Genomic DNA, 25,957 nt, shown 5'->3' on the forward strand with positions numbered 1-25,957 from the left:
ATCCCCATGTATACAAGTGCTAGCCACTAGTGCTTGTGTGAATTTGAGTTTTTATTGGGCAGTGAATCTTTTCATGACACAGTATTATAGGTCTTGTTGGTGGATAACAACCATAGGTAATAATTACAAGATAACACCGCAGTTATGCCAGGAGGAGATAACTTTGCAGCATACGACACCAAAGTGATTTAATCCATGGATTTGCATGAACATGCTGCATGAACATCTGTTCCAGAATCCCATAAAAACTCTGGGAATTTATTAATATCCACAGTAAATATACTAATTTAATGAGGAAAAAACAATATGGCACAACACAAAACCATATTCCTTTCTTTATGTAAAAAATAACTGATATGCAACATGATGACAGTAACTCAGATTATCAACTGTCAGAAAAAATTTTTTTTTTAAAAATCAATCAATATGAAAGTCAAAATACTGTCCATTCTCAAATCACCAGGCATCCAATTTACAAAAAAGAAAAAATGAAACCAAAACAAAGACCAATCCACATGTAAAGCAGCTTTTCAGGAGGAACTGTAACACCATCTCTTAATTGGGAAGATGCACACAGGCTGGTAACAGCCCTTTATTTTGATAGCTACCCAGCATTCAGAGCATTAGGTTGTGCATCCAGACAAGAGGAGCAAAGAGATTTTCTTTGAGTTTGGCAGCTCCCTGGTGACTAAGAGGTTGGACAGATTGCAGTCTGGATGGGATTCAGTTCTGGCCCTAATCTGAGGCCTGTGACCCAAGATTTGAAGATTTCCATATCACTGAGAGGAGGTTGGTATGGTGAGGAGCTGCCAGGGTCTTGGCACAGATTAAAGGGATGAATGAGGGACGGACGATGATAAAAGCTCATGAGTCCATTCAAACTGAGCTTAGCTTGACCAGGCCTCTTACTGAGTCCTCATGCAGCGAGTCCTGGCTGGCAGGGTTGTAGAAAGGCATGGTGTGGCTCTGGCCCAGGGGGCTACCACAGGGCAGCATGCCGGGGGGTGAGGGGGCCTCCTCGGGTGTGAGGAAATGATGGTGGGCTTCTGGTGCGGGCTGGCTCAGCATCTCTGGCTCACAGCTCAAGTTGGGTGTGGAGGTTGGTGGAGTGGGTTGGCCTAGAGGAAGCAACGTGCAGGGACCTCCCAGTGTGGTCCGGCCTGGGACAGAGGACTCGGCTGCCACGGCTGTGGGCTCACTTTGCAGCAAGGGAGTGGCAGCAGCCTGCAAAACGAATTTGGTGCTCTGAATGCACTGGTCTTGGTCACACTGAATGAGGGAGAGAGAAGGAACAAGAGAGAGAAAGGGCAGATGAAATAGAAGAGCTGAAAAACGTGGAGGAGAGTGGACTCTACTGGGGCGTACATAGAAACAATTCTAGAGAAAGAATGTGTTATTGATAGGGTTTAGGTAAGTAAACAGAGGGAACAAAATTTTATTTATCTATTTGTTTGCTTGCTTGCTTGCTTGCTTGCTTGCTGGGGTGTGAATGGGTGCGAGGGATTCATATTTCTACCTGGGCCAAACGTACCATTTAATCAAAGAACGAGTGAAACATGCAGGGCCATTATAAAACTTCAGTATTGATCATAGCTCTGTTTCCTTAATAGTGACAACCATTAACGGCCATTTTGGATCACAGGAGGGAACAATTACTCTGAGAAAAAAAATCCGTGGGCCACTTAAAAAGGTCTATTAGTCGATTTTCCACTTTTTCTTACCAATTCAAATGCACTGTAAAACAGGTAGAACACAAAAAATTATTATTCTTATCTTAGCAATGGCACTGGCACATGTGCATTAGGTGCTTCAGAAAGCCTGTTTGAAAAATTCCAAAACAGAATCTCAATAATAAATAAATGAATATTTCACACATGTGTGTGTGTGTCTGTGTGTGTGTGTATGCGCGCATGCGCCAAGTGCTCGATCAAAATGGAAAGAATTATCACACATGAAGGGGATGAAGTTGGACTCGGAATTAGCCACATTCCTCTTGGACAGGTAGAATATGTAAAGTGATTTCTATAATGCATTGAACTGTGAGTGACAAAGCAAGTAGCTAAATCTAACGCGTTTAAGAGAGCTAAACAAAGTATTTCGTTGGGTGACCCATCTTCAGAGAAATATATGTAATGCTGGTTCAAACTGCATCAAACTTCCTTGCAGCTAACTATGCTAACACATCATGAAAAACTCATGGGAGCTCATTATAAAGAAATGTTGGAGAGCGAAAACACTGGACTATTCTCATGAGTCGAATTCTAGATTTTTAGGCTATAGGTTTATAATTTCACTACCAAGGAGCTAAATTTCATAGTGGGCAGCACCATCATGGCCCCTTAACAGAGGAATTTGATACCTGCTCTGGCCATACTTGGATAATTGGATGATCCAAGTATCTCTAGGGAAGGGGGGGAAGGAAAAAAAAAAATCATCATCTTAATCTGCCAAGCAGAACTCACAAATTCTTTGCCATGGGTGAACAGCACTGTAATCCTCTCCTGATGCTTACAATTTATCTAGGCTTCTGCATAAATGCTTTCCCACCCTGCAACCCCACCCAGGTCTGAAACCCTGATCCTACAGGCGATAAACATGTGCCCTGATCACCAGACCAAAGCACCTGTTTCACCTGCCTGAAGTGACGATCCCCGTCACATCACCCTCTCTCCTTCAGGGGGTGGTGGTCTCTGTCAACAGACTACCTTCCCCTTCAGTGAGAACACACCTGTGCTTCACCCCTTCAATGGGTCCTTTGTGCTCCAACCCTTCATCATGTGTGCAAAGCGAGGTCCATAAAGACATGGTTTGACAAATACTGTATGAATGAACTCAAGTAGCCTGCACAGATACCCAACCTCAACCCTACTGAACATCTCTGGGATGTGGTGAAACATCTATTACGATCTAGGCCTTGTTGTTCAGCATCAGGGTCCAACCCAACAATTGCTCGTTTACTCAAAACATTTCACAAACATACTCCAAAATCTTGTGGAAAGCCTTTCCAGCGAGTGGAGGCTGTTACAGCCACATAATGCCCATGATTTCAGAACAGAATGTCCAACGAGTTTATATAGGTGTGCTGGTCATCACAATTTTCAGCAGTGTTGCTAGTATGAGAAAAAGCAAGACTTTCCCCACTTCATCAATTTCACAAAAATCCAGTCAAACCCAATGACATCTAAAAAGAAGGTTCACAGATGTTGCAATGTCGGAATCCTTCGAAACAATCTTATTCTAGATAGCAAAATATAAGAAAGAGAACAAGGAAAAAGGAATAGATCATTTTATCTAACTAGCCCTGATTTAGCAAAGGTTTATAATTAATTGATTGCTTAGATCATTGGGTTTGGTATTCGACATGATGTTTCATCAATTTTAGCCCCATTATTCAGGACACAAAACATGACTAAATAAATGAGTAGTTTTCTGCTGTCTCATGCCGTAAGGATAGGTGCCATTTCTTTGAGAACCCATTGGGGTTTAACTATAAGGCAAAGGCAATCTTATCTTTGTAATTGAAGAGTACAAGGCGCAACCTGAGTTTTTTTTAAATTTGAAGAGTAAACACCCATGATAACTACTACTTTAATCATATCAGAATTGATAACTGCATTCATTACAAAACAGCTTTTTAAAAAGGGACTTAATTCTTTGATATGTAAATAAAATGCCATTCTAAAATGGCCACAGCCTGGTTTTTAAAGAATTTAAAACTTGTCTATAAATTCTGAAGCAAATTCCCCAAACTTCACAAGTAATCATGGTAAGAATACCAAAACTGACTAATAGTTTTAAAACAGAAGATAATTATCTAATCCATCATCTAATCAATCATCGGCACCCTAGGTAATGCAGTATCAGCTTTTAGACTCTTGCACCATTGCAACCTTCAACAAAGCACTAGATCTAAACAAAATCCAAGCTTTGTTTACATGTAAATTCCTTCTTCAGTAAAAGTACATGTATTACAATAACCATGATTTGTCACCTTTTTATCATCTGACAGATGGGTTAAATTCATAAGAGCTTTAATAAAATCAAAAAGTTAAAAACCACTATTTAGCCTTCACAACGTATATTCACGTGCCACTCTAGTAGAGCACACCATCATTTGCAACATGTGCATATGCACTATACACTAAACTCCAAAATGCTTTATCCTGCTATCACATGGACATTGTACAATATTCTATATTAAGCCATTGATAAAATTGTTCATCACTGCATTCATTACATGCAAAAATAAAGACAAAATGTTAGCAAACACTAATGGTGTCATTTAATGCAAATTCCCAAATTTTCAGTGTCTAAGTGTCAGTGTCAACCATCAGGCAGGACTATGAAAGTCATGTACTACATTTCAAGAAGCTACACACTGTTGCCATGGTAGCAAAGTCTGAGGTGTGACTGCACTGCAAGATGACATACCGCATGCAGGCAAATGATATACAACAGGAACAATTAGCCTTTTGTTGAAGAATTAAACAGGGCCATAATATGCAATGACGGCTTTTAAGTTCATATTCATCACTGCAATGTTAGAACTTCGTTATAAATTCAAAATGAATATGACTTGGATATTATTCACTATTTCCGTCTGGTCCCAAACTAACCAGCACCTATAGACTGTGGTAATATGATGAAACACAATGGCACTCAAAAGGTAGATGAACATTGGCTGGGTGAAGCCTGCAGATAATTTGCTGCTTTTTACATGGTGAGAAACCATGATGCTTGGCAGTAATACAAATTCCAAGCAACATGTAAAGACATGTTGAATAAAAGATGTTGAATTCTAATTAATAATTATAATTCTAAATTTGCCCTCAGGTTTTTACACCAATACACCATAGAAACCAACTGCACATGTTAATATAACAAAAAAAACTAATAAAACATTTGGAACTATTCAAACAACACTAAATAAAATAACATTTTAAAATTGTTAATATAATCCAGTATTTTTCAATAAAATAAATTTTAGCATATCTGTCTCAAGACGAATGTATTCAAATGCATTATGTTCAAAACTCCCTCTACTTTGTGGCACTATTAGAAAACAAAAATCTTAAACCCTTAGCCAGTAAGTAATGGACTGTTTATAAAGAGTGATAGAGTATGGACTCTGGACCGACATCGGACTTGTATCCAATTTGTGGCCATGCAACTTAAATGAGAATGGTCATATCAGATTTCATGTGTTTTTTTTTGGTTTTTTGCTTATCCACATACACTTAGCGGTATCATCCTCAAAACAACAATGGAAGAGAGCAACAGCAGTGACATGAGTAACTGAAAACAGCAAAAGCTAGCCATTTGGGTTTTTTGGTCCTTCTCGACCAGATCATATGCAGTTAAACTGTTTGCAGTCCTCCAGAGTACAATGCAATACATACACTAGCTGCTAGCTTTTGCGTGCATTTTGCCAGTTTTAATCTCACAAATATGAATTTTTTTTGTTGTTGTTGTTACTGGTGATCTGTGCAAAAACGCATCAATGTGCATATGCGTGTCCTTTTTGTATGGCAGATGCGTTCACATTACAGACAAATACAGGTCACTTGCAATTATGAATGTGAACCTTCAAGATAAGAAAATCCAATCTGAGCAAAAAAAAAAACAAAGTACAGTTGGTGAAGACACCTGGTAAGTAAACCTTACTTAAATGCAATTTAGTAAAAATGACTAAACTGCAATAAGTTCTACAGTCCTGTTACTTCATAATTAAGCTTAGCACAAAGAATGGAACAAAACTTGATTTACTTAAGTCTACACAGCAGTAAATATCGGTGTTCATATTCAGTTTAGTAAATTATGTTCAAATGTTGGAGTTAATTAATTGTTTAAGGCTATTTGTTTCTTCAAACCATTTGAGCTGTCTTGTCAGTTTTTACAGTGTAATATATATGTGGGTGTAATGCCTGGTAACTAAGTGGCGACAGTTTAGAATTGTGATGATTCATAGCTCTAACTGAAGCTAATCCTTTTATAGCATATATGCTTGTGAAATCTCTCCAGACACACCATTTCCTGGTGCTACAAATGCATCTCTTGTGATCCATCGAAACCATGTTTTGATCTGTGAAACGGAATGACTTCAAAAAAAGCATTTATTTCCAAGAGAGCTGAACCTTCTAGCTAACCGGAAGAAAGAGCTACACATGCTGAGATATGAAGTGGTCTTAGAGACTAAGCCTCACAGTGAGAACAGTAATCCCACACATGCCTTTTTATCCATGTAATTTACAATGAAGATATATATTTTTTCCTATTCTATAATTAACTTCCAGAACATTTTATGCTAAAAGCACCCCAACCCATCAGCAGACTATAATGCAAGTTAGAAAAACAATTCTGCATGCAACATTTTACTACTGCATGGTACAAACTCAAGACTAAGAGCAAGTAGGTGAAACATTTGTACACAGGTGTGAACAAGACGCTACCAGCAAGTGAACCACCACTTCTAAAAAGTACCTACCACCACAAACAAAAACTACTGTTGTGTAGCTGTGGAAACGGCATATATATTAACTGTAGAAAATAGATATGCTTTCTCCTTTGTCAAGCTTAGAGTCCTAACTTCGACATAAGATGTAACGTGACCACTATAGCTACTGAGACAGTGAAGTCTTTTTTTCTGCTCACTTTTAATTCTACCATTTAAATCTCTTTCATCTATTTAGAACCGTTAACGGTGAATATTGTTATAGCGCTAAGTGAACAGATGTACTTGGAACAAGATGATTAAGGTATATTAAAGCATCTTAGTTCTTGTTCTGAACGAACACACACACACACACACACAGATTCTTCTTTAAGAGGTTTTGCCAAGTCTTTGTTGTGTTCAATTTCTGTTGTTCCTTCTAAAGTCTTCCTGACTTCAGACTCCTCCTCCTCAAGCAAAATGTGTCTGATTGGATATAAATGAGCAAACTGACTCCTCTTCACTAAGTTCATAATGCCTTATGTACACCAGCAATGATAACATTGTACATTGTATAGTTTTTCAGTGTGCAGAAACATCATTGCACAGAGTCATTTAACTGAACAGGCTCATTGAAGTTTCTCATATCAACTTTGGACAGCAACTTTGTTTTTCAGTTATACATATTGCATTTAAACGTATATATTGTATAGAAACCGTTTACAATGCACGGACACTTTACATTCACTAGATCGCTGTGTTTAGCTCCATTACACAAAACATTCTGCTCTGTTACTTTCATTCATTATTTTACTCTGTAGATGTTGACAATACTGCAATGTCACTCACTGTCTTCTTTTGCATAATCATTTATGTAGCTAGCTGATGTTTATACCAGTGATTCTGAAAACGATAAGATTTTGATTAATATTTTTCCCCTTTGCGATGCATGATGCCTGGTATTATGATATTGAGTTACTGAATTCCATTGACAAGTACAAGGCTAAAATATCTTTTCTAGTTTGTACTGTAGCTGATCTACTTCTGGAGCACACCATAAAGGTAAACAGATGATAGCAAAAAGTTAATAGAAGAATACCAATAATACTAGAAAGTATCACAAATACTAAAAATAAAGTAAAACCTTTTTTTACAGGGATGTAAGTAACAAAAAATTCGAGTGAGGTATGGTGAGCAGAGGGATAAACAATAAACATTTAATAATTAAGGTAATTTGCTTAAACTTTGGATGATTTGAGGAATAAGCCACTCTAAATGAACTTAAAAAGCAACATGTTAATTTCCTTTCCTTTCTACCACTGACAATGATGTTGCTATTTACTTTATCATAATGTGATATGACAAAGCGGGTTTTGCCAAACCAGAAAGCAAATTTCTTGAGTGCGTTCAGGCACATATATATATATATATTTTTAAAAGAGACAGAGGTCCTGGAAGAGAAGACCTGTCAGCATGTAGGGTATGAACAACACAAACAAAAGAGAAATATTTTAATCAAATGGCAAGGCTGATCAATTATCATTACTTTTAATCAGACCACTAGCATTTTTGTTTTAACAGATAGAGGAAAAAAAATGTTCCCTTAATTGGGAGCAAATTTATTTTGAACATAAGTGTAAACATGTTTGAAGGAAGTGTTGGAAGTATTTTATCCTGATGGGCAAGTGCAGGCTGTACTAAGAGGAGGCTGAGCTGGAATTAATTCCTCTAGGGAGAAAAGACATGTGTCACAGGATTCAACAATGGACAAGCAGGGTTACAAAAGAGAAAGAGATTTTTAAAAAGAAATGATAGATTAATAGAAAACACATACTGTTATTCAAGCAACACCCATGACAAAGCAAAATACCAATTCAGCAGAAAGCACACCACATATTGAAACAATTAGTTTTAAAATAATAGTTAAAAAAAAAAAGCCAATAATGTTGATGTGTCTGTTCAAAATGATAAAAGCACTGGAAATGCTGCCTCAAGGAGGACACAGAAATTAAATACTGAAGATTACTGGGATTATATCCAAAAGAAAAGAAGGAAAAAAACCTCAATTTAAAACATCCTGACAGTTTCATCCAAAATTATGCATTATTAGTTCCAAAAGGCTGAAATTTCTGATGGGTCTGCCATTTGAAAACCACGTGACTACAATCTAGAGCAGAGTAGAGTAGAGTAGTGGGGCTGGGTCCCTAGTGGGCCCTCCTCCAACCAGCACTGATCAGATTTGGACCCACTGCATTCCTACATGTGCAGAGGATCATGACAATACTGTTGAACTGACCAGAAGTTGTCATTCCCTTGACAAGGAAATAAGTATTCAACTTCTGCCAAACTGTTAGATAAATCACAATCTTATGACCCCCCCCCCCCCCCCCCCCCCCCAAAAAAAAAAAATTGGCAACAACTCTTCAAGAAAAAAAGTATGCCCCAATGGAGTGAAATATTTGCAGAGGTCTAATAATTATTCAGCCTGGTGCCAGGGAATGCATTTTAACAAGCAGTGAGTGTTACTGGTTTATTCAGCACTGGTTCCTTAATATTTGCATAAGGATGTCAAAAGCAATGCAATTCACATGAGTTTATAGTCAAGAGAGTTAGCGTAATAGTAAAAGTAAATGGCACTTCATATTTTTGCAACAAAAAGATCACTTGTGAAATGTCTTTGCCATCATTTAGGAATTAATCAGAAACTCAGACAAGGCAGCTGTGTTGTGGAAAATGTGCACTTGTTTCAGTAATGCTGTATATGGGCTGAAGCTTACCATGTGAGTCTGGGACTGAGTGGCACCATACATAGTGACACCATTGGAAGGTGGCACAGGCTGGGGCATGTCTGGCAAGACAAAGCCTCTTCTGTCAATGAGACTGTGGGGAGAAGCGCACAGATTTAAATATACACCTCAGTGGAAAAGTGTTACTGCCATCTAACTTGGTCAAAAGCCAAATGAGACAGGCAAAAGCAATGTAATTACAAAAAGGAAGGGGCATTGTAGAATAGAACACTGCAAAAAAGAGTTTCAGCCAGCAAACGGTACTACATATTACCGCACGGTTATTGTTACAACATGGAACTTATTCAAACAACACCCATGACAAAGCATGCCAACTCAGCAAAAAGTTACAGTGTATCTGTCTCTTACTGGCACGCACACTAATAAAAGATTGATGTGCTGATTAAAAGTACTGGGCTTGCAATGACAGGTCAAACAATCCCTGAGTGTATGCTGCAGTAGAAGGACAAAGTGGGGTTATTTGGAGAGGGTTAATGAACAATAGAAAGACTGTTTACTGACTGTGAGCCATTTAAAGGAATGCCTCACAAATGTGGAGGTCACCGAACTGACCCAACATTCACAACTTCCCAAAGGACCATTGCGATCATGCTGTATACACCAGTAACACAAAGTGTAGTGGTGCTTGAAGTAAAATCTTAAATGACTAAATGCAAATGAAGGTACAAAGAACACTGGAAATTTAACCATATAACTTGATACATAACTTAGTATAACTTTAACTTTGTGTGTAGTTTGATACGAACTTATGAGTTTAGCTCAAAATTAAAAGTTTGATGCATAGTGCAAGCAATAACTGGACAGTGTTTTTGTACTCCACATTGCAGACTTCATTAAAAGTCATCCTTCCCAAAGGGTTTGTTTCCAAACATTTTACATGATAATTTAAGATGATTCCCTGAAATATGGTGGTCTCTATATAAAAATCCACAAATCCTAAATATCAGATTTATTCCAAATCCAGAAGACTTAATTTTTTTTAAAGTCACTGTAATTATCCAGCTTTTTTACAGTAGAATATGAGGAAAAACTGGACAACCCCCGCGTTGCAGGCACCATGGCCATCACATGGTAGAGCAGAGGTTCTCAAACCTCAGAAGCCTGCTCTGGTGCTAAGTCCCTGGACTGAAAAGCATGGTGGCACAGGAGGCCTGAGCAGGTACTGCCCAGGGAAATGTGCCGCTCAACTTGATGTGCTCAGTGAGCCTCTTGGTTTAACCAGTTCTGCGCCTTGCTTCTTTTTTTTTTTCCCTTGTAATTTATATACAAACGCTGTTGAATACTGCAACTTTTATTACATTTCTCCCCAGAACATTTACACTGAAACACACAGAAAGACTGACACTGTCAGAATTTTTAGATAAACATTTGCACTCACAGGCAATAGTCCAGGAAACAAAAGCTCCTGTTTCAATGTGTAAGGACCATTACACTGCACTTAAAAAGCTTTCTACCCATTCAGTGCAGACCCCAGATCATGGACTTCAGCCACCTTTATTAAGCCGCCAATGACATTTATGGGTATACGACAACTCAGGTGAAAGCAGTAAAAGCAGTCATGCTGCTAGGAGAAGTGTGTGCAGGAATGAAGACATGGCTCTAGCGATGGGGACTACCCATTAGAGAGAGCATCTGGAACATCTGTGTTTGTTTCAGAATTTAGCTCTAAATGCTATATTTTACCGGCCTGGAAGAGTTTATGGAAAAGTAAAAATAAGCTTATATACCTTATGAATTAAAATCATGACTGACTGAACTGCTTGTGTCTGAATGAATGAGGGAAGCAGGGATTCATCCTGCTGAGAGAAGAACTCCCCCAATTAAATATTTAATATTAAAATGAAAATAAAAATATTTTTATTAAGAAAGAAAAATGCATCTAGGACTGAGGAACCACAAACCACATCTTGTTTTATCCAGGGACAGACAGGGAGTGACTTAAACATTTAGCATAAGATAGATGTTAAGCAAAAGCCAATCAGAGAGCACCGCTTTGTTAAGGTCACTCTGAATATACATGAGCAAGACCAGGCTTATCCGATTTGCTGATGGTACATGAGGAAGAAATATCGCAGTTGAACTAATTTCTCAAAAAATGAGATAAGCTGTTAGACATTTCTGAAAATTTTTAATTTTTAAATGGATTGCAAGGGAAACTAGAGAGGTTTATGGGCTCCATCTTTACTTTTTTTTTATAGCTATTTAATAAACAAAAGTGACTTGCAAGTATTACAAAGGTCAATAACTATCTTGGTTAAGAACACAAGGACCAAAGGCTGTTAACATCTGGCAATATATCTCTCCATTTAGCAGCATGGAATTCATTCAAGCAGGGAATCCTTAACCACAGAGAACCTACTGAACTTTTGACTGGAGTCATTGAGAACCACCTAAACAAAATGCAAAACATCTGTGAAGATTTAGTCATGTACACAATCTAAAACAAACCGGTTATTTTGTTGATGAAGTAGTCTGAATTAGTCAGGACTGTGTGACAGTTTTGCTCTCATTTGCGATTAATTTCTGCGAATATAAATATGAATACATTTGCATGCATGCAATCATTTGCACTGATATCAGAATTTTGTTAAATCAACAAGAAAAACAGTTACTAACATACTAATTGGAACACTGCAATGTGGGGTGTTGCTAAGAGTGTCTTTTTAAGCATGCATTGTCGAGGTAGTTACTGTAGTTGTTTCTCTAGCTAATCTAACTGTAACCTATGAAGTAAACTAGAATAAGAAATGTTTTTAGCAGAGTACTAAAACGTTACCTTGACTAGCAAATGCTTTGACATGCATTCCACCGAAGTCAAGAAACCCAATTTAAACACCTCCCACAGCGTCTAATACATCACTGTGTATTGTTAATTCTAAAGATGATTAGAATAATAAATGTTGTCAATGTTGTTCCAATAATAAAACAAATTTTCAAAATATACACTTATGTGCCTCAAAATTTTACTTTCTGCTACTAACCATTTTAAACTGCTGGCAACAGCAATCACACTAAAGTTAGTATACAACCTTAATCATAAGCTTTCATTATCTTAACTGGCATACTCAACAACATCTTTAAACTTCTGCGACCCACCTGGGTGGAAGAGGGCCGCAGAGAGCTGCGCAGCAGTTCGTGAAGATGTTCCCATAGCTGTAAGGGTTGTAATTTTCTTTCCCCCTTTTTGAAGACCATGACCCTTTTATCTATAGAAAGGAGAGACACATTCTGCATCTCTGAGAAACGTAAGACAGATGACGGGTAGGACATGAGAACATGATTCTCCTCCGATTATCAACATTCAAAATCATTTACACCTATGGAGGTAAACTGAAAGGAATCACTGAATCTAGTCTTCATTTGAAGGAAAAGCTTATACATCAGACTGATGAGTATAGACGTCAAGGTGAGATACACCAAGCAAGGACATACAATAAAGCTAAAATAAATATGAACTAGTCGTGATTAAAACAAAGTTAAAAGGCACACACTTCATAATATAGACTAATAAACTAAACACAAGGGAATACAGGCTAAACCAAATGAAAATCAGCTGGCCTAACACCAAAATATGCAGCGCCTGGAAGTATGACAGTAAGTGCCATGCTTTACTTACATCTTCATTGGTGGTCTGATTGGATCCAATTAGGTAGGTGTGGAAACCAGAGAGTCCCACGATTGACCATACAGAGAAAAAGCACACCACAACCTCCAGCACAGTAAACCAGGGTCAAGGACAAAAAGCATTAGAACATGAGTCGAAAAATGCTGCATTACCTTACACACACACACACACACACACACACACACACACACACACACACACACACACACACACACACACACACACACGACAGAGAGAGAGAGAGAGAGAGAGAAAAGAGTGGCTGTGTGTGCACAGACTGATAATCCCACAGACACACCAGCCTGTGAAGCAACCAAAGGCAAATTTCTCACTAATTGTGTGCAAGCATGAACGAAAGGGCATGTGCTAAAGGAGGCCGCTTTATCCACTAGTGCCTACAAACCCAAATATGCTTTTGATCAATAAAACATGAGGATAGTCAAAAACTATAGATGTTAAGAATGTGCATGTAACTACAAATGTTACATTTTGCATTTGATTAGTGTCAACAGATCTTTCATTTTCCCCCCAAAGAGCTGGTTTTTTAACACAACCTCTCAAAAATGACTTGGTCTCCTGCTGACATTAACTACTGCTGTGATAATTGGTGGGCTATTTTTCCACAGAAATAATTTTCTGTAAAATGTAAATGCAAAAGAGGCAAAACACACATTACCAACATATGAAATTTGGACACATTAAAGCCCCCTGGTAGAATACTTGTGTGTGTTACTCTATAGCCCCATACCTGATCTGGGCAGGGGGCTAACAAACAAACAAAGCCCACCACAGCCTAGCTCACTGTGTCCTCTCCTAAATCACTACAAAAGTCACCTTTGAGATTCCAGCCCTGAAACAAAAATTAAGATGTTAGTCCAGCTTCAGCAATAAAAAGAGCAAACAGCATTAGAGGGTGAGAGCCATCACTAAAAATAAATAAATAAATAAATAAATAAAATAAAAAAGCCAGCCAATTTCTTCAGCAAAATGCAAATCCTTACAAATAATTGGATCATTACACAAGATGATAGTGCACAACAGGTCAGGATGTAAGAGATATGGCAAACATGCCATCCTACCACACAAAACCAACATAATTTTACATAAGCCTTCACATCATGACAGTGTGCACACAGCCAAGCAGCGATTAGTGACGGACACATTAGCGGCAGAAACAGAAACTACCAGCTAACGTGGAAGCTACCAGCACAACTTTATTTGGAAAAAACTGATGCATAATTACCAAATTATCACTCACTTCTATCATGAACCAAATGGCTAGGTTTTTTCCCCCCACTATCTTATAATTTGTTCATCCACAGTGGGCAGAACTTGTCATAAAGTTAGAGATAAAGCCCACCCATTTAGAGGGAAGATACGACTGGTAAATTTTGCGATCACTTTAAATTAGATTCTCACTAAATTATTGCTCGCCCTCTGTAAATTTATAGCTGGACCACCAACCACGAGCATTCTTTCCAGCAACTGCAGAAACAGCAAAACTCTGGCAGAGAAATTCTTATAACCCTTACATTCCAAGACAAAATTAATAAAAATGGTCAGATTTCTATTAGTTTAGAATTTGACATTGTGAATACGCAAGATAAAATTAGAACTGATGACTTAAAAATATTGTTTTTAGAATATCTAAAACAATATATATTGAACACATTATTTAACACAGTCTGGTAGATGTACAGAGTGATGTTCTGATAAACAGCGTTGACAACATTTATCTCTACCTGTAGTTTGTTTTGAAAAACTTCATCTGACCATCTCCACCCCCCTCCTGTGAAGCATGACGAGCAAAATTACATGGTGTTCTGTTCTTTTATTGTTTTATTTTATTATTATGTTTACTTTTATTTTATTTAGTTTAGCTAATATCTAAAAACAGTTATTCTACCAACAACAAGATAATTTTCTGATCCTTATCATGGACAAATAAAGACCCACATGTAATCCTAAAGCAAATATTTTGGAGAGTGGGTGGATAGAGGAGAATGTGTGCTATCTAAGCAACACAGGGGACTTGATTTTGCATCTGCAGCAAAGTGGCAGACAGAGGTCTAGGGAGACGGAGACGGAGACGGAGACAGGCAGTGAGAGACAGACAGGGATGCGGTGGTACACATGCTGTTGCTATTCAATATACAATAAGGTGAGGTAATGAACTCAGCACTACAAATTAACAGCTTCATGTGTTTCCATTAAAAAGGACACATTTAAAAGGACATACCATATAGCCAAAAGGAATGCCAAAACAATAAAACCATACCTAATAAAACCAAATATAGATGGATCATTATGCCACAAAAGGATATCTGGCAGGACTGTCTTTGAGTGCGCTGAGAAACCCTTTTTTATGAGATTCTGTGAAGACAGAAAAGATGAGATTCAGATTAAAACACAAGTTGAATGCTAATATATTAAAGTGACATGATCCACGTTTCTCTAGAACCTACAGCATGCCCTTTCAAAAACATTTTTTATATACATTACCCTTTTTAACAAAGCCAACACATTCTTAGCCTCTCCCTCTGCTGAGATTGGGTTAAAATGACCAGACCACCATTCACAGGGGCAAAGTCTCATGGGATGAAGGCAGATAAAGAGAGATCAGACCTACTCTAACAAGGTATGATTCAGCTGTTGAAAATCTGGGCACAGGTGCAGTAAATTGGTGTAGTGCCAGGGAGTTCAGCAAGGCAAACACTACAGAAACACTCAGCAGCGTGAAATCACCTAGTCAGCCCTCTGTATCTCCAATGCAATCGATCTCCTAAGAGATAGTTGTAAGCAGCAGCAGGAGCAGCATGTGAGGAAGCTGCAAAACGTCACATTGCCAGATGTCAGCGCTGGTTCATCCTTACACACAATGAGGTCCTAACATTGCAATAAGTCTAATGAGTTGTATTTGCATAGCAACTGCCTCAGAGGGCAATGCAGAGCAGTGAAACTTGTAAACGTATAAACAACACTAGTTCCTTCTCTTGATGTACATATCAAAGGTACGGGGGGTGTTTAGTGCTTTCAGTAAAGTTATAATGCAAGGGAGCACTGAAGCCTGATGCACATCACATTTAAGTCTCAATGGCTGCAAAGATAACAGGAAAGCATGAACAAAAACAGAGTGCCTTGGTGAATTGCACTGCTGGGGCTATATTGATTTCCATTTTTGATCTAATCTTAAATGCTCCCGACATGCTGTCCTCAAAAGATACTTCAGGATCATCTAGTGGTGTTTAGACAGATTATTTTATATGAGATTAGCATATAGAGATTGTAGAGAAGAAATGGAGGTCAAAAATACAAAGTGGAAATAAAGACAGCAAGGAATTTTGTGCTGCAGTTGTCTTACAGTTATCAGGGAAAGGCTAGACCTTTTACTGATGAAATCAAAAACTGATCAAATTGAAACTGATCAATTTAACATTATTCTGTCCAAAATATTTAGAATTAAGATTACAGCTATCCAAAATCACTGTGCGATCAAAAATCAACACCGATGAAGCATGACTAGCACAGAAAACAAGCATGGTCTGCTATGGCATGACTAATAGGGTTGTAAACCTTAGGCTCTCATTTCTGCTTACAAAAAAAAAAAAAAAAAAGTAAAAAATTTAAAATAGGAGCGAAGTGTAATATATAACTGGTTTCATGATATGGATCGATGCATGTACACTGGACCGACAACTACATGGTAGGCATTAGAAATGTCGGATTGGTGAAAAATCAATGTATTCATACACTCCTAGTAACAATGTAAAAGTTAACTGTGCTATAATCTGGCTGTTACAACAATATACAACTCATGACAAGTGTATACTCACATTACACAAAGAAAATTCACTGTGTCAGCTGGCAACAGATCTGAATTTCTGTTCATTAATGAGGACAGTACAGTACAGGCAATGACATCTAAACTATATAATAAAAGGTATACATTTATTCTGGGAACAGAAATCCTACCACAACCCACTTCAGTCAATCACTATTTAGTACTGGAAAAATCTATTTGATAAAACATTTATTAATCTTTGTAATAACATTCAAAAATAACAAATACCATTCACCAGATCCAATGGCGATTGTAAAATTGACCCTTTATTCAGAGTTAATGCTTTCTTTCTGTCTTTCTATAAAAAGAGAACAGACTGTGTCTAGCTGTTCACCCAAAGAGATGGCCTTTGGCCAGCCTGCATTCATTATGGAAACACCACAGTTAGCCTGTTAATGGGATGGACAACTGGAGAACCGCTTCTCAAGCTTCAGTACTTACGCATGATTACATGTGTGATGACGAAGGCAAAGATGAAGATCGTCAGAAACGACAGCGACAGGATGAACATGTAGAAGAACCGGTAATTTCGCTTTCCAACGCAATTGCCCACCCAGGGACAGTGATGGTCAAATCGTTCTGCACAGAGATCATAAAAAATGCAACCTAAAATTCAATCATGTTAAGTATTTTAGCCAGGGAAGGTTGGAACTGTCAACTGTTGCTTCATTTGGTTTAGTTGGTAGGCACATTCATTAAATTAAATTTGCTCACCTAACAAGCAAAGTACTGTAGGCAAATTAGTGTCACATCCTGAAAATGTATTGCAACAGGTCAATTAGGGACCCAACAGCTAAATGAGTAAATACAGACTTTAGACCGACAGACATGTCCTTGTGTTTTTCATAGGTGAGATTTAACTGTGTGGATAAATCTCACCAGAAAACTACCAGACAAAGAACTATGTCCTTGCTTCTACTGAGGCCAAGAATAGCTGTGAATTCAACAAGGGTTATAGCCAGATAACATAATATACAGATTGACTGACTTTAGGCAAACTAAGACGTGTTACAGGGAGCCAAACACTGTCAGTTTTACAGTATGACAAAGGCTGGAAAGGCCTGAAATGAAGTTTAAAAAAGGCACAAAGTACAAACCCATTCCTCTTCCTCACATCCCAAGAGAGAAATCCAGTAGTTATGGACTTGAGGATTAATTTAACATAGCAGCACATACTGATATTTAAAGTCTGAGCAATGCTAAACATAGTCTTTGTACTTGCCCAGTTATGACTCGCATTACCTAGCGTCACAGCAACTCACCCACACAGTTATCACAAAGGCTGCAGTGAGAGGCACGCGGCGGTCTGAAGATCTTGCAGGTAAAACAGTACTTGAGTTTCACTGTCTGCCCATTAATAGTGACTTCTTTTGTCCTTGGTGGAGGTCTATATCCTGTTGAGCTGGTACCATTGGCAATATCTGTTAGGAAGGTGAAAACAAATGTTTCCTCTCAGTAGGAATATTTATATTCTGCTTCAATGCAAAAGGAGGCAAAGATGTTAAAAAGGCTTTCAGACATGTCTTTGAAGTCTGCCCTGCTATAGCCTTTTCCATACAAGCTGGGCCAAGTAAGCAACACTCAGTGTGATCACAGCAAGTCTTCCCCAAAACCATACCCCCAAGACACATTTAATCAAAGAACAACAGCTGCCCTGATATTTCTCCATCAACCTGCAAAAGGCATAATTTAATTTAGGTTTTATTTGTTTCTTTATCTATTTATTTTAGAAGGTTAATAGGGCTTAACATATTCCAAATTATAGCTGTACATACTGTTGTTTGTTTTAGTACAAATGCGCAAATGTGTACGGCCTTTCCATCTCCATTACCTCCAGCTCCCTTATATGAATACAAATCTTGAGATTACATTTTACTGCCAAATTCAACCCCGTCAATTGTGAAACACAAACCAAACTCTTCCTTCTTTTCACATGGTTTCAGTTTCATTCCAAATTAACTCAGTGGAACATCATATTAGGCAATTCAGGTGGGGTTTTTTTGTTTTCTTGGTTTTTTTTTTTTTTTTTTTTAGCAATCGTTGCGTACAAACTATTCACTGTCTTAATCTAGTACTACTTGGAGTACTGTGGAGCATGGCTTCAAAATTACAATGGATGAAGACCACACCCAATAAAACATGAACTACAGTGTTCTGTTTACACTGTTCTTTCTTGTTGTTGTTAGAGCACAAACTGAGTAATTAAATTAGCTTTATTAAATTTGAGAAAGATAAATGTTAAATTCAACAAGTGAATCATGTACAAAAAAAAATACAGCAAACAATTTTTGCTGTATATGATATTATATTGCAACCCAAACACAAAATTCCTCAGTATCAAAACTAGAGGTGCACAACATGGCCTATCTGCAGCTGATAAGGATGATTTTTAATTTATCATTATCGTTTTCATATCGGAATCTCAGACGATGATTGCAATCTATAATTTTCTTCTATGGAACAGATTAAGAAAATAAAGTGATGTCTCACTTATGGTAAACGTGTTGCTGTTGTCAAAAATCTGAGATACTGCTAGGTAGAATGAATTACTGATCCATTTTTAGTTTACCATGTCTTACACCCACCAAACTTTATATAGGTACAGTTTGAATGTGCTTTAAAATGCAAAAGGTAAAATGTTTGGTTATTAATATAGACAGAGATCAGCCACAACAAGGTGCTAGTTATCGGTTATGTCACTGGCACAAGAAATCCAGTAAGAGGTACATCCCTAATAATAAACAGCAGCATCTGTAGAGTTTATGTGGTCAACCCCCAGTAACCACTTCTGTTACAATATTGCCCCCCCTACCATCACAACCACATATTTCATATGGGTAGACACCGTTATGAAGAACAGGCCTATAATGTCATTGATGATGTGGAGATGTGTGAGGGTTGTATAAGCTCTCTACACGGGCGTGTGTGAATGGAACGCTGCATGTGGGCTGGTTATGTGCAGAAAGAGGGAGCAAGACAGCAAGGGAGGGGGGCAGGAGGATGGAGAGTGCAGGCGTCAAAAGGCCGTGACCGTAAACTGAGCGCATGGGTATTCTTTCCTTTCATGCCCACCATGATCAATGTACATTTCATTCTCCCTTTTCTCCACTGTAGACCGTCGTGCTCTTTCTCTCCATTTTCTCACTTCTGCTTTCAAGAGCCCAATCTCAAGCAAGAGAGTGTGTGGGAGGCAATACAGTAACAGAAGAACCTAGCAAAAGAAAATAGAGAAGGAAAGGAAAGCTACACTAGTTAATTACTGCCTACCCGAATTTTTCAGTACTATAAGGCTAAATATGTTATAGAGTCTCAAAATCTTGCACACTTCACAGCCACATCAATGTTGATCCAGCAGCATCAGCATATGCTTGTCTAACAACTGGTACTGCTTACAGGACTCTATAGGAGCAATGCTTTTTCGAAAAATGACAGGTTAAAAAGGTTTTTCTATATTGGACATTTAGCCCATTCAAAATGACTGGCTTGCACCCAAATGGAAGAGAGGTCCATTTTCTATCTGGAAAAACGGCCCTGATTATTTATACTATCAAGGTTTTAATACTGTTATTCAAAACAGAGAGATATAACATTTGGGGAGAAAGAAAGGAGTAGTGTAGTTTCTTTTGCTGTAATTTCAAGCTCTGCTACTACAAAGAGAAATGCTAGACCTTCATTCAACTTGAGACTGAAGCATTAAATGTACAAAACATGAACGTGGTTCTCAATGACTCAACAGCACAAAGCAGGCTGTAGGGATTTTCAGTGTCAGCCAGTCTTTCCCTTTGCTCAGCAGGATGTTAAGAGAAGCTAATTACCATCCAGCAGTGGAAGGGCAATGAAGTGGAAGTGCTGCACATGCGTAACTGCTGGCCATCATGCAGACCTTCACCCACAGACCACGCGATGCTACAACAGATGGAAAACAGCGCGGGTTGACTAGTAACAGGAAGCCCCCAAAAAACAGGGCAAGGAGCACAATAATTCACAGCTACTAGTTATGAACTTCAGAGCACCAACTAATGTTACAGGAACGTATGAATGTCAAAAACCATTTCTCAAATAAATCAAATTTTAAAAATGAGCAACTGGAAGAAATCACATCATTGCAACACAATCACAAATAATGCCTGCCTTCGAAGCATGGATGTAAATCTCTGGCCTCCGTTTTATTGTGAGCCTCAAAGTTTACAAATGATTTCTTAATTTTGGTAGATATCAGATTTTTACATTAAAAACGTAGACTGAATAAACAGAGCTGACTGGAGGAAGTATTCACACATGGAATACAGACAAAAACAGCCTACAGCAAGCTTTGCATTCTGGATTTAGTGGATATTTGGGGAAGTGAGAACATTACTGAATATTTTTATAAAACTTATTATAACTGATTGTTACAGCCACCACCATATTGAGTTTGTACTGCGTACCTCTGCGTCTACAGTTTTGTCTTGCAGGTTGTCCAGGAATTGGCAATATGACAGGAGCAGTGACAAGAGGCTGATTTGTGATGTGGCTTACCAATTAGGAATGGCAGTTATGACTGGTTGATGGACTTGTCAGATATTAGTTAAATACACATGCTGTGTGCTGGTGCCCCATGGTGTTCTGTGCAGTAAACTCAAAGCGCTCACAGTAGATGCACTGTCCGTTATGGGTCATGACAGTTATGAGCTGTAAATTGGTACACTATTTCTTTTTAGAAAGCACTGTATGAGATTGGACTCGAGGCTATTTGTAGTTGGGTATTTTGGGTTTGTATTTGATACTGGACATTTTTTTTTTTTTGCAAGAGGCCTCAAGTTATTACCTTTACTGGTTCTTAGTGCTGGAACCAGGAGTAGTACTGACACTGGATTATGCCAAGACGTTTTTAAGAGTGCTATGAGAATCACTGATCCAATAGCAAGCTGTCAAATGTTCTCAGTGTGTTTTCTTTGTTTGGAGTGGTAGGGGTGGGTGCCAATTTCTTTTGCCTTTTCTCCTGTTTTTACGTCGCTGGGGAGATACACAATGTGTGTTGTAATTTTGTTTTTCTATTGTTTAGGGAAGTAGGTTGCCCCCCACCCGATGTTATCATTTGTTGTTTTAATTGGGATTTTTATTGATGATAAAATTAGATAAACCTATTATGATTATGTGTCTGTGCACTGTATGTTGAGTCCTTGTTTTTTGTTTCTCATAACACTATTACAATCCAAAACCATTACAGCAAAATGCAACTGCAATGCAACGATCCATTGTTTAACTAGGTATGAGATGTTATTCTCCCATGTTGTGCCAGTCATTCAAGCACCAAGATTTCTCACTCACTTTGAATATTAGCATGGTGCCAGTTCTTTTTAGCAGTGCCAAAGTTTCACAATCCAGCCTGTAAGGAATAAGGTTGGATGGCAAATACTTGCCAGTTTCATCTGTCCATCTGAGGCAAGTCTGGACATGTTATAGTTAGCAAGTCCTATAGTCAACAGTGAGCAGAACGGATGAGGTTCTACCAGTACTACTTAGTAAAGAGGCACAAATTAGCTTAATGAAACTGATAAGCTGCCATAGACAGACAGGCACAGAGGAAATACTTGCACAAACTGCCACTGTATCAAAGAGAAGCCAGCAGCCCCTTTCATCATCATTCAGCTGTTATATGGTAATCATATAATTACAGTCACAGTGCCTTTCACTTCTTCCTACTTGTGATCTCTCCTTTTTACTTTTCCCATCTGTCATATATTAGGATTTCATGCTTCCAAATTAAAAAAAAAAAAAGACAGAAGTGAGAGAACACTCTCGAAAGTGCAATGCGGAAAAGAAACTAAACTGAAAAAAATAAATAAATAAAGGCAACTCGTCACCACCCTCCCTCCAAGCACAGCAAGACATGCAACAACAGAGGACCTGACAAATGACTGATTATAGATCTGTTTGGCTAATGTTTCATATAGAAACAAAGAGTATTTTTGGACCAGTATATGCACTACAAAACTTAGCTGGGTTATACTTAGTAACATGAAAAGATATTACAAGTTAGAATGTCCAAAGTTCTAGCCTGTGTTATTTCCACCAACTATAATTTGGCATTGAACAGAATTTGGACTGTAACTTGTCATGTAGACTGCCTTGCCTGTTAAAAAGCAGAAATAAAAAAAGGTAAAATAAGAGTCACGCTTCCTGAGTGTGGCCATGCCCTGCAACATGCCATTTCTTATTAGTGCCATTAGCACCAGTCCTGCCACTATCCTGCCATCTGCAGTTATTACCTTAAGCCCACTTAATCAGAAGCTACTGACAATAAGTTTCATTTATTTTAACCTACATGAACAAGTTGCAACATCAGCAAGTAATTTTGAATGCTGACACTAAAACCATGATCAACATGTGACCATGCATGATTGAGACCTGTGCCTTCAGTGTCACAATGAGAAATGTAGGGGCCCCCTCTGCCAAACAGATCTTTGTTTGTCTCATCAACATTTGATGACTTGTGTTCAAATCTATCTATTTAAATGAATGCCTTCTGCTATACTTATACTCTATAAGGCAAGTCTGAGAAGACAGCAGCATATGACCACAATATAGTTTCTACTTTCATTTTATTGGAGATTTGTGCTAGAATCAATGCATTTATAAGAGTGGATTTCCTCTTGTTCTCTCCACATAAACATTTTGATTATTAGCCTATTTTTCCTCAACATCCTCTTCAGAAGTAAACCATGATACATTATTCGATCAAAATAAAGTTCAGGCATTAACCTACTCTTATTCAATCTGAATAAATTTTACTTTTATTTAAAAGGTTTAGGATAAACCTAAGGAAAAAGTCAGACTAACACTAGTAGAATGCAACCACTAACACCACTACCATCCTCTTCTCTCCCGTAACTATTGATTGTTGACTCTTAGCATCTGCAGATATTTGAGATTCCTTAGGGGCTTGATTCAGTGGTTCTAAACACTTGATAGATTTTTTTTTTAGCTTCATTTCATAGACAATGCCAACTAAACAGAATTATAGAGGGCACAACCAACCAGGTTTGCTGGCTCTATGCCAAACATTCCATGTTTTTAATGTAGGTTGATCCTGTTCAGTGTGACCATGCTTTGTCCCTGTTGCACAGAAAGTGTTCGCCACTGAAAGAGTAACCCTGTTGCACAGAAAAAGAGTTCCCCACTGAAAGAGTAACATGCAGGCTTGCCCATCTAGAGGATACCAACCCTGGTGGTCAACATTACCTACCCAGACAAAGCTTTCAGATACACTTAATTCATTGAAGCTTATAATTCTATTAAATACACTTTCCCTTCACATTTTAGGATGGTCAAAAACCAGACAAAACAGGCAGTACAAACAAGACTGGTGTGATAACTTTCCTTGTTATGTTTAAGTACGTTTGAGAGCACAACATAATATGCAGCATAGGAGGCAGAATAAAGTGATCTTTGACAGACTGAGCAGACTTCTCTGTGACAATGAGAGGCTGTGGTACATACAAAAGCTGTAAAAGAATGAATGTTGTCTCAAGCTGTCAAGGTCATGAAGAGAGGTTATGCACAGGGAATCTGGACAACCTGGTTATGTTATACATGCAATGAATGTGATGAGAAGGCACATTAAATCTGAATAAAAACAGTACACAAAACAGCAGCAGAGAGAGAAACAAGTAACAATGATTTGTGGGGGGCACATGGGGGAGAAAGGGAGCGGACCTATCTGTCTTTCCAAGTCTGCGGCCTCCTCTGGGGTAGCTCTGGGGAGGACCCCGGGATCACTGAAGCTGGTCCTGAGCAATGTCCCCATCACAAAGAAGAACAGCACACCACCAATCACAGGGATAGCTGGCGTGAGAGTAAGTGCCAAGAATGGACAGCTGTGGAGGAAATGGGGAAAGAAAAAAAAAAAATCTATGAATTAGAATTTATTCTCTTTAGTGTCAATAACAGTTACAAATGCCTCAAGATTACAATTTAAGGTTGTGATGGATTTCTATTGGTACGATTTGATTTTAACACTATTTAGCAGTGAATAATAAAAAACAAACAAAAAACCCCCCCACAACATTTAGGCAGTCAGAGCTGATCAGTGTGTTTTTGCTCCACATTTAACATGATCTAATAAGAGTTCCACTGCAATCTTGTTATTCCTGCCCAGCTAGGTGCAGATTACTCTAATCACATTATTTTGGATAATGTTGGTCTTTCCCATGTCCTGCCTAATTAATCCAAGTAGCCTAATAGCTTTCCTCTATATTACTACATATGAGGAAGGACCTGCTATGAACATTGGATTCTTCTGCACAGATAAGACAGTAGAGCAAAGAAGTGGCTCTACACCAGGCTTGTGCTGCAGATGGCCTGTTTTCAAATGCATCAATTTTTTAAGATGGTAAAGTGAGAACCCAGAAGTTTGAAAGATAAACAATATACGTGTGGTATGACAACAGTGCTCCAACAACCAATCACAAAATATCACTAGCTTATGATGGGACAGTAATCATTATCCTGGTTTTAATGGTCTCTCATGCTCGTGTCAATATATTGATTCTTTGGACCCATTACAGAGAACATAATGGAATTAAGAGTATGCAAAGGGTCAGGAGGGAAATAAATAAAACAGACATTATTTTCCATGTACGTTGGTGCCACACCTGCAAGTCCCTGAAAGCTGAGTTAGCTACTGACAATGGCAGTAAAAGTGAGGACACAAACATGCATATAAAAATGAAAATGTAATTTCTCTACCCATTCCAACCCCCTGAGGTTGTCTTGATTTAACCTTAAACTGAAACAGACAAAATCTGACCACTGCATTATAAACCATGCAACCTAAAACGTAAGGATGTGAACTGGTTTATGGACATATTACATATTAAAAATTCTTGGAGTGAGCTATGAAGTTGGGGGGGGGGGGGGGGGTGTGCATAAAATCACTATGAAAGACAGCACTTTAGTTTTAAAACTGTGCTTGTGTTTTTGTTGATTGTGCAATATCGAAATTTGCTTTCATTAATCTTTTTTAAATACTTTACATTTTATTTTTACTGCATGGCAGTTTAGTTGCACAACTCGTACATAAAAATTAAAATAAAAGGTGGCATGCAAATAGCCATTATTGTTCCCTCTGTTGTGCTGTTGTACTCAGTATTTCAGAATGAATTTCCATACTATTTCAGTCATATTCCTTTTTTGTGTATCTGGAGAATGGATATGCCTAGCCATTAAACACAGGAGGGGCAAAGTGAGGGCTTAAGTCTATTGAAGTTGGA

General features: G+C 38.1%; 1 protein-coding gene across 3 annotated transcripts in view; it reads right to left on the minus strand.

The window, feature by feature from the left end:
- Positions 1-33: 33 nt before the first annotated feature.
- Positions 34-25,957, minus strand: part of LOC113572138 (zinc finger DHHC-type palmitoyltransferase 14) — a 33,861-nt gene continuing 7,937 nt past the window's right edge. For 2 of the 3 annotated variants that reach the window (XM_027001460.2, XM_027001462.2), the window contains exons 3-10: positions 24,402-24,562; positions 17,966-18,124; positions 17,145-17,282; positions 15,187-15,235; positions 12,854-12,956; positions 12,334-12,443; positions 9,208-9,310; positions 34-1,269 (exon numbers count right to left, since the gene is read on the minus strand). In XM_027001460.2, coding sequence (XP_026857261.2) covers positions 877-1,269; positions 9,208-9,310; positions 12,334-12,443; positions 12,854-12,956; positions 15,187-15,235; positions 17,145-17,282; positions 17,966-18,124; positions 24,402-24,562 — 1,216 coding nt within the window. In that variant the 3' untranslated portion in view covers positions 34-876. Of the gene's footprint in view, positions 1,270-9,207; positions 9,311-11,601; positions 11,628-12,333; positions 12,444-12,853; positions 12,957-15,186; positions 15,236-17,144; positions 17,283-17,965; positions 18,125-24,401; positions 24,563-25,957 lie in introns of all 3 variants that reach the window. The other variant, XM_027001461.2, reaches the window with a different exon arrangement.

Source organism: Electrophorus electricus, chromosome 13 (assembly GCF_013358815.1).
Source record: "Electrophorus electricus isolate fEleEle1 chromosome 13, fEleEle1.pri, whole genome shotgun sequence".
Taxonomy (NCBI): Eukaryota; Metazoa; Chordata; class Actinopteri; order Gymnotiformes; family Gymnotidae; genus Electrophorus; species Electrophorus electricus.